The 9,754-nt window shown below is 33.8% G+C and overlaps 3 protein-coding genes across 3 annotated transcripts; 2 read left to right on the forward strand and 1 right to left on the reverse strand. All coding sequences in view use genetic code 12, as the record gives it.

Moving 5' to 3' along the window:
- Window positions 1-13: 13 nt before the first annotated feature.
- J8A68_004734 (DNA-directed RNA polymerase III core subunit) lies at window positions 14-4,387 on the forward strand (the record flags this gene model as incomplete). The annotated part of the gene is made up of 1 exon (XM_049408724.1): window positions 14-4,387. One exon carries the CDS (start codon window positions 14-16, stop codon window positions 4,385-4,387), a length of 4,374 nt encoding a protein of 1,457 aa, XP_049262019.1.
- Window positions 4,388-4,695: 308 nt separating this feature from the next.
- Window positions 4,696-5,382, forward strand: CTA6 (Cta6p; the record flags this gene model as incomplete). Its single annotated transcript, XM_049408726.1, has 1 exon — window positions 4,696-5,382. The coding sequence occupies one exon, from the start codon at window positions 4,696-4,698 to the stop codon at window positions 5,380-5,382; it is 687 nt and encodes a 228-aa protein (XP_049262020.1).
- A 49-nt stretch (window positions 5,383-5,431) lies between these two features.
- J8A68_004736 (uncharacterized protein) lies at window positions 5,432-8,488 on the reverse strand (the record flags this gene model as incomplete). The annotated part of the gene is made up of 1 exon (XM_049408727.1): window positions 5,432-8,488. The coding sequence occupies one exon, from the start codon at window positions 8,486-8,488 to the stop codon at window positions 5,432-5,434; it is 3,057 nt and encodes a 1,018-aa protein (XP_049262021.1).
- Between the last annotated feature and the right edge of the window lie 1,266 nt (window positions 8,489-9,754).

Here is a 9,754-nt window from a genome sequence, read left to right on the forward strand (position 1 = left end):
AACTACCCTAAAGATGAAGGAAGTAGTGGTAGATATCGCTCCCAAATGTATCAAGGGCCTAGAGTTCAGTGCCCTATCTGCCAAAGATATCATTGCCCAATCCGAAGTAGAAGTTCAAACCCGAGATTTATATGATTTAGAAAAAGGTCGAACACCAAAACAATTTGGAGCATTAGATCCCAAAATGGGTATTTCATCCAATTCACTGGAATGTAAAACGTGTCTGGGAAACTTGGCTTCTTGTCATGGTCATTTTGGACATATTCGATTAGCCCTTCCTGTTTATCATGTTGGATATTTTAAATCAATTATTCAAGTTTTACAATGTATTTGTAAGAATTGTTCAGCTATATTGTTAGATGAACCTACAAAGAGACAATATTTATCTGATTTAAGAAAACCAAATATTGACAATTTAAGAAGAATGAAGATTTTAAGAAAAGTATTGGATCAATGTAAGAAACAAAGAAGATGTCTTGAATGTAATCATGTGAATGGAGTGGTTAAAAAGGCAGCCAGTGGTGCTGGTCCAGCTGCGTTTAAGATTGTTCATGATACTTTTAGATGGATAGGTAAGAAACCAACCCCCGAAAAGGAATTTTGGGATCAAGAATTTGATCAAGTATTCACCCGGAATCCAGAATTGGAAAAATTTATCAAAAGAGTTCATGATGATCTTAACCCTTTGAAAACCTTAAACTTATTCAAACAAATCAAAGCATCAGATTGTGAATTATTCGGTATAGATTCCGCCAGAGGTGGTAGACCAGAAATGTATATTTGGAGATATTTACCCGCACCACCAGTATGTATTAGACCATCAGTTATGATGGATGCACAATCCAATGAAGATGATTTAACCGTTAAATTAACTGAAATTGTCTGGACTTCTTCCTTAATCAAAGCCGGGATTGAAAAGGGGATTTCAATTAATAATATGATGGAACAATGGGATTATCTTCAATTATCAGTCGCCATGTATATTAATTCCGATTCTGCCAATCCGGCATTATTACCATCTTCAGGTGGTGCTGGATCTAAATCATCCAAACCAATTAGAGGGTTCTGTCAAAGATTAAAGGGGAAACAAGGTAGATTTAGAGGGAATCTTTCGGGGAAGAGAGTTGATTTTTCAGGTAGAACTGTTATTTCCCCAGATCCGAATTTAAGAATTGATGAAGTTGCAGTTCCTGATCGAGTCGCAAAAGTATTAACTTATCCTGAAAAATGTACAAGATATAACAGAAAGAAATTACAACGTCTTATTATGAATGGTCCTGATATTCATCCTGGTGCTAATTATTTAATGAAACAAAATGAATTGGCTAAAAGAAATTTACGATTTGGTGATAGAGCTAAACTAGCTAAAAATTTACAAATTGGGGATGTATTAGAACGTCATATTGAAGATGGAGATGTTGTCTTGTTTAATAGACAACCTTCATTACATAGATTATCGATCTTATCCCATTATGCGAAAATCCGTCCTTGGAGAACTTTCAGATTGAATGAATGTGTATGTACTCCATATAATGCCGATTTCGATGGGGATGAAATGAATTTGCATGTTCCACAAACTGAAGAAGCAAGAGCTGAAGCCATTAATTTAATGGGGGTTAAGAATAATTTATTAACTCCAAAATCAGGTGAACCAATTATTGCCGCTACCCAAGATTTTATCACTGGTTCATATTTGATTTCTCATAAGGATTCATTTTTTGATCGTGCATCATTGGGTCAATTATTAAGTATGATGTCAGATGCAAATATTCAATTCGATATCCCACCACCAGCAATTTTCAAACCAGTAATGCTTTGGACTGGTAAACAAGTGTTTTCATTATTAATCAAACCAAACAGAAACTCAAATGTGATTATTAATGTTGACGCCAAAAATAAAACCTTCATCCCACCTCCAAAGGGGCTCCCTAGTGAAATGTCTCCAAATGATGGATTTGTGGTTATTAGAGGTTCACAAATCTTATCAGGATTAATGGATAAATCAACTCTTGGTGACGGTAAGAAACATTCTGTCTTTTATACTATTCTTCGAGATTATGGTCCTAAAGAAGCAGCAGAAGCAATGAATAGAATGGCGAAATTATGTGCAAGATATTTAGGTAATCGAGGTTTCTCAATTGGGATTAATGATGTTACACCTGCATGGGAATTAAAACAAAAGAAAGAATTAATGGTTGAAAAAGCATATTTAAAGTGTGATGAATTAATTGATTTATATAATCGAGGAAAATTAGAAACACAACCTGGTTGTAATGAAGAACAAACTTTAGAAGCTAAGATTGGGGGGTTGTTATCTAAAGTTAGAGAAGAAGTTGGTGAAGTTTGTATTCGAGAACTTGATTCCCTTAATGCTCCATTAATTATGGCTACTTGTGGGTCCAAAGGTTCCACATTAAATGTTTCCCAAATGGTGGCGGTTGTCGGTCAACAAATTATTTCTGGTCATCGTGTTCCTGATGGTTTCCAAGATAGATCATTACCACATTTCACTAAGAATTCCAAAACTCCACAATCTAAAGGTTTCGTAAGAAATTCATTCTATAGTGGATTAACGCCACCTGAATTTTTATTCCATGCTATTTCTGGTAGAGAAGGGTTGGTTGATACTGCCGTCAAGACTGCTGAAACCGGTTATATGTCTAGAAGATTAATGAAATCTTTGGAAGATCTTTCTTCACAATATGATAATACTGTTCGTAATTCTTCCAACGGGATTGTTCAATTCACATATGGTGGAGATGGATTGGATCCATATGATATGGAAGGAGATGCAAGACCAGTTAATTTTAATAGACAATGGGATCATGCGTTTAATTTGACTTATGATGTAAATGAATCGGGATTATTACCTTATCAAGTATTAGAATTGGTTGATTCTATTTTGATGCCATTGGAGAATAAGTTAGTTAGATATGATAATTTGGGGAATGCATTGAATGAAGAGAATCAAGATGATATTGCATATATTGATCAAAAAGATGCCGAAAGAGATTTCTATCAATCTATACGTGATTTTATATCTAAGAAAGCAGAAAGCTTAGCTAGAATTAGAGAATCTAGAGGATTGAAAGCATACTTCATCAAGCCATCAGAAGACTTTATTATCACTGATGAGGATACCGACGATGAAATCAAACTTAACGCAGTCAATCAATTATTAAAACTTTCTTCAACTACTATTGACAAGTTTTTAGAGCAATGCCTTTATAAATATTCAAGAGCAAGAGTAGAACCAGGTACTGCAGTTGGTGCAATTGGTGCCCAATCTATTGGTGAACCAGGTACACAAATGACATTAAAGACTTTCCATTTTGCTGGGGTTGCATCGATGAATGTTACTTTAGGGGTTCCACGTATTAAAGAAATTATTAATGCTTCCAAAACCATTTCGACTCCAATTATTAATTCTGTATTGGTTAATGATGATGATGAAATTGCTGCTCGTGTAGCCAAGGGAAGAATTGAAAAGACACTTTTAGAAGACGTTGCATTCTTTATTGAAGATGTATATAAGGATAACCTTGCATATTTATCTATTAAAATCGATTTGGAAACAATTGATAAATTGCAATTGGAATTAACAATCGATAATATTGTTCAAGCAATTCAAAATGCACCAAAATTAAAGATTTTACCTGGTGATGTTTCAGTTAGTGGGAAAGACAGAATTAATGTTTTGGTTAATATAAGAGAAACTAAAGCTGAAACTCTGAAAGCCCAAACAGATAATAAGAATGCATTATTCTTTAGAATGCAACAATTAAAACGTGCATTACCTGGTATTTGTATTAAAGGTTTATCAAACATTTTCAGAGCAGTTATTAATATTAGAGATGATGGTAAAAAGGAATTATTGGTTGAAGGATATGGATTAAAAGAAGTTATGAGTACTGAAGGTGTTGTAGGTACAAAAACTACTACCAATCATGTCTTAGAAGTCTTTGAAATCTTGGGTATTGAAGCTGCTAGAAGTTCAATTATTAAAGAAATTGATTATACTATGAGTAATCATGGTATGAGTGTTGATCCTCGTCATATTCAATTATTGGGTGATGTTATGACTTATAAAGGTGAAGTATTGGGTATTACAAGATTTGGATTAAGTAAGATGAGAGATTCAGTATTACAATTGGCATCATTTGAAAAGACAACTGATCATTTATTTGATGCTGCATTCTTTATGAAGAATGATAAGATTGAAGGTGTTTCTGAATGTATTATCTTGGGACAAACTATGAGTATTGGTACTGGTTCTTTCAAGTTGGTTAAGTCATCTAATTATGATAAGAAAGTATTAAAGAGAAAACCAACTTTATTTGAATCATTTAGTGAAGTGTCATCAACAGCAATATCAACTGTTGGTTAAAACAAGTTTATTAGATAGTAAATTAATTGTATAAACAAGAGCTTATGTATGTAATTTTAGTTTTATTAAAGACGTCTGTATATTATTATCAACATTACATCGACATATGTCATTTACACTGGTGCTCTCTCTTGCCTGATTTACATTACCCTAGGGCAGTAATTAGATATATAGGGAGGTTTGATAGTGGACATCTGTCGCGACAATAAATCCGACAGACTTGAAAAAAACAATTATCAACAGAACTATTGACCTAAAGTGATTACCTATCCTTTCTCAAAGTAATTTTAGGGGGAAAGTTTTAAGTGATGAGGGATGGTGTGTTTTCATATGTTCATTTAGACAATGCTAATAAAGTATTGTATATGGAAAGATGGAGAGAAGAACCAATTCCATTTGATGATATTGAAACTCAAACTTTAATAGAGGCAACATCAAATCAATATCCTCAGTTGTTTTTAGATGAAGAAGAAGATGATGATGTCATGTATCAACCAACTCCAATCTTTGGATCAAAAGTATTAAAGAATCGACACTTAAAGGAAAAGATTTGGTCTGATTTACGTCTTCAAGAAACATTCATAGAACCATCACCACTGACTACATCCAGGATTAAAGATAAGACGATGGTACCTCCAATTGCTTATGCTGAAGATATTGCCAGTGATTTATCATTGGCTGATTTCCTATCAAATGGTTATAATTTATTACCTGCTGTTCATATCAATGAATCATCACCTGGTAATTTAAGTGATAGTATAATGGGTTTCCATCATGGAGATATCACTGGTAATTCTACATCTGATTTAATGGGATCTTCAAATAATACTTTTCTTAATATGAGAAGTAGTTCAATTAATAATCCCACCTTAGGAGATCAGTCTCACCCACAGCAACAACAACAACAACAACCATTAGAAACTCCAAGATCAGGAAGAGTTCGTCAATTATCTGATAAGAATTTCCAAACTCCAATTTCTAGAATTGTGAGATAATTAAGTTAAAAAATTAGAAATTGTCATTGATTATTACACATAAAAGAGTCTACATACCTAGTTCTGATTTACCACGATTGACGTCATCTCTGAGGTCCAATAACTTATTAATCCGTTTCCTTGCCCTTTCACCTCGCCTCTTTATCCGAACAGCTGCCAATACAAATGTCGCTAAGGATTTAAATGTCAACTGATTTCCCCGCAGCCTATGGAACTTCATTGATCCAACATATTCAGGATATATACCGAGTTTAGCTAAGTTTGCATTGTTATTTTGTGATAGGTTATTGGATTTGTTTATAGAATCAGTCATAAATGCATTAATAGTTTCAAGATCGTCCTTTGTTTGAACGACATCTGTGAGTGTCATTTTGAGATACGTCATTTCATTGTTCAAAACCTCTGATTTAAGATCATCATATAATTTTCCTCTTTTACCGGAGACTTGACGAAGATCACGAGCCTTCAATGCCATCTTTTTATAACTTTTTGTCATGACTTCTAAATCTTGTTCTAATTTCTTTGCATTGTTCTCAAGCAGATTCTTTTCAAACTGTACAGATTGGTTTTGGGTTCTTAAACTGGAATTCTCCTCAGTTAGAGTCCGAATATCCCGTTCAATACTCTTAATTGTCTCGTTGAGGGTTTCTATTTCTTTCTGACTCAAATCTAATTTCTGTGATAATTCTTCCGCCTTCTGTTCCGCATGCTTAGCTTTTATTTCCTTAATAGCTTCACCTAGTGATTCTTTACTAGAAGACTTATTCAAAGTCTCCAAGTCTTGAATTTCATTTTTCAACATCGTGATATTATCCTCATAACTACCAATTAATGATTTTGCTTTCTTAAGTTCAAGTTCCAAATCATCAGAATATAATTTGTTTTCTTTATATTGTCTTGCTTTCAATTGAAGATCGTTTTCTAATTTTTCAATATATCGTTCACTCTGACCAAGCTCTTCTCTTAATTTGGAAATCTCCAACTTCAACTCATATTCACCAACATGCACTTCACCTCTACTCTTTATGGAAAGTAACCTATCAATCTCAGCTTTATGAACACTAATCTCAGCCATGAGATCTGAAATATCCCAATTCGCACTTTGGTTTAATCGTTTAAGTGTTTCAACCTGTTTAGCTAGTTCAATATTATCATTATGTAATTCATTCAATTCCTCATCTTTGCTTTCTCCAGATTCGGAAAGTCTTCTAACCCTACGGATCTCATTATCGAGTTGTTGTTGAACACTCTTCAAATTTACAATTTCATCTTGTAAATCCTCATTCTCAGCCTGAAGTGATCTAATCTTACTATCTAAAATCTTGTTTGAGCTTTCTTGTTCCCGTTGATGTCTCTCCTTAAGATCTTTCACATCAGATTTCAAACTATAAATCTGTCCTTCCAAAATATGATTCTCTCGTTCAAGTTCAGCGTTCGATCTCTTGAGATTCGAGATTGTATGTTCAAGTTTCTCAGTTCCTCCTTGTAAGCTTTCCAACCGGTGAATATTATTATTTTTCTCCCTTTGTAATACTTCATGTTTGTCTATAGCTTGATCACGTTCATGTTTGATTTGATTTAGTTTATTTTTGTATTCGATAAGTTCTTCTTTCTTGGAATGTAATTCTTGTTCGATTTTTTCATATTCAATTTCATAAAATTTGAATTTATCTAAAACTTCCGAATCATATGTATTTTCCACTGATTTTAGTTTTCGTTGAAGATTAATTATTTCTTCACCTTTTAATTCAAGTTGATGAGAAAGATCACGGATTTTTGATTTATGAAGTTTAATCTCATCTCCATTCTTATCCTTCAATTCATTGATCTTAGATTTGAGACTAGTGATTTCGTTATTTTTCCTTTCTAATTCAAGTTTCAATTCTTGTGTTTGTTGATTAGAATTCATTCTCGTTGAAAACTTCACTTCTTCAATCTCCCCTTCAAGATCCGCAATTGTCTTGGTTTTTGAAATAATCTTCTCATCCAATTGCTTGATTTCTTGATTTCGTTGGGATAATTTATTTTCTAATTCATTATTCTTGGATTTTAAGATTTGTTCAAGATCTAATTTATCTCGTAATTGTCGTTGCAAATCAGTGATTTTAGAATTATATTCCTTTTCAGTTGCCAACAAATGATTTCTCTCGTCAACAAGATGAGATTGTCCAGATTTATTCTTATCAAGCTCTGAGCGTAGCTGATCAACCATTTGCTCCGAGTTTCTTAGCTGACCAACCAATTCAGAAACTTGCTGTTTATCGATGTTGGTTTGGGTTTTGAGATGGGCAATATCTTCTTCTAATTCCTTGATAACATGTTCATATTGGGCTGGTAAATCTTTAATTTGATTCCGATCTGATTTAAGCTTTGCTAACTGCTGATCACGCTCGTTTATCATCTGTTGATATTCTTCCAATTTGGAATTCATTCCTCGTAATTCATGTGATTTGATATCTAAGTTATGGTGTAAATTATCAATTTCCAGTCTCAACCCTTGAATTTCAGCTGTATTATTAGCAGGCGGTGGAGTAGAAACTCTCGCTGGAGACGTACCACGTCTTTCTTTCAAGATTATATTCTCTTTCATGATCTGGTCAAGTTTCTCTTTAATAGTCGTCATTTCACCTTTCAAATCAACATTCTCCAACATTAACTCTTGTTGAGACCTGGGTAATCCTTCTACATATTCTCTTAATTCCATAAATTTCAATTTCAACAGATAATTCTCCGCATGTAATTGCCGTATTCTTTCTTCATTTCCTTGTGAAATACCACCAACATCATCTAGTTTATGATGTTGACCGGATGTCTGCCTTTGCGATTCTAAAGGCTTTATGGGAGAGCGCATATCAATATCGTCATCATATTGTTCACTATGAAGAGTATCATCAAACAAACTCTCATCATTATCATAGCTGAAATTCTCGGGTTTTTTGAAAAGTTTAAATATACTTCGTTGTTGACTTCGATTGGTTGTACTATCCCTACTTGATGGGTACAGTGTTAATACATGAAATTGTCCGGCATGTGATTTTCCTATTGGAGAAAATTCTTGTTGAGGTCTCTGACCTGGAGAGCCTAGTAGATAACTATTCACTGGCATTATTTAAGTAGGCTTGAATAGATACTCAAAGGAAAAGATTTAAATTTAAAATCATTTAATTTGATTGATTTTATTTTATTTGTTTACATTTTTCATCAAAAGAAGAAAATTTAGAAAATCAGGCACGTGACTGACGCGTAAAAATTATTCAAAATGGAGCTACCAATTGCATATGGTCATTCAGGATGTTTTCGGCTACCAGAATTGCCCCATCTTATAGAATACTTGTCCCATCTTTCATCATTCCTATTGTAATAATACATATCATCAAAACCAATGGTCTTGATGGAGGTTTTCATGAAAAATTTCCTTTGGTCTAGTCTGGAGCTCGAACATTAGACCTTTAAATTCCCAAAAAAAAAGACAGAATTTGTGGTCCACATTCTAACTAACTGTGCCATATCATCGCAAGGTGCATCAAAAAGCCTTAACGAATTGGGCGGTCACGGCATTTCACGTGCAAATCATGTGATATGAAACACGTGACAGAAGTAGCACAAAACCAAATGCACGTGAAAGTCATGTGAATTATATCATGTGATCACAATCTAATTTGACTTCAATTCGACCCTCCCACTAGGTCTAGTTAAGGGAGACTATATCCATTGGTCTATCTTATCATTTATCTAATAATATATATCAATTTTGTGAAAAGAAACTAAGGATTTGTCACATTTGTGAAAATTTCCTCATAGGTGGTTCTATAAGGGTGTCAGCTAAACTTGAACCCTTTAATATTGCAACACAAGCTACTGGCAATGTTCTAAGTGATTCAGGGGATCCCACCGCTAGTGCTTTTAATTCTATTGGCAATTGAAATCTGGGTTTGAACTATGTTTTTGTGGTTATGATGTTTACAAACACAAGTTTACAAAAAGAAATTTCTGTGGGCGGCTAATTTTGGACCCTCCTCCAATTTGCTTCAAATAGGGTGGAATGTAATCTCCCTTCTCTTGTCATCACATTCTGACGTCGATGTATCGATTTAATTATCATGTGGTTGAAATACAGCTTGTTGAAATATCTATTTGTGGTTGTAAAGTTTACAAAAAGAAGTTTACAAACAGGATTTTTTTCGGCGGCTAATTTTCAACCCTCTTCCAATTTGCTTCAAATAGGGTGGAAACTAATCTCTCTTCTCTTATAATTACAACCTGAGCTTGATCTATCAATTTGATTAACATCTGGTCCGGAATACAGGCTGTTGGAATTTTTCTTTGTGGTGGCAAGTTTACAAAAAGAAGTTTCACAGTTTACAAAAAGAAG

This window comes from Hemisphaericaspora subhashii (genome assembly GCF_019202705.1).
Source record: "Hemisphaericaspora subhashii strain CBS 10753 chromosome Unknown scaffold52, whole genome shotgun sequence".
In the NCBI taxonomy this organism is placed as follows: Eukaryota; Fungi; Ascomycota; class Pichiomycetes; order Serinales; family Debaryomycetaceae; genus Hemisphaericaspora; species Hemisphaericaspora subhashii.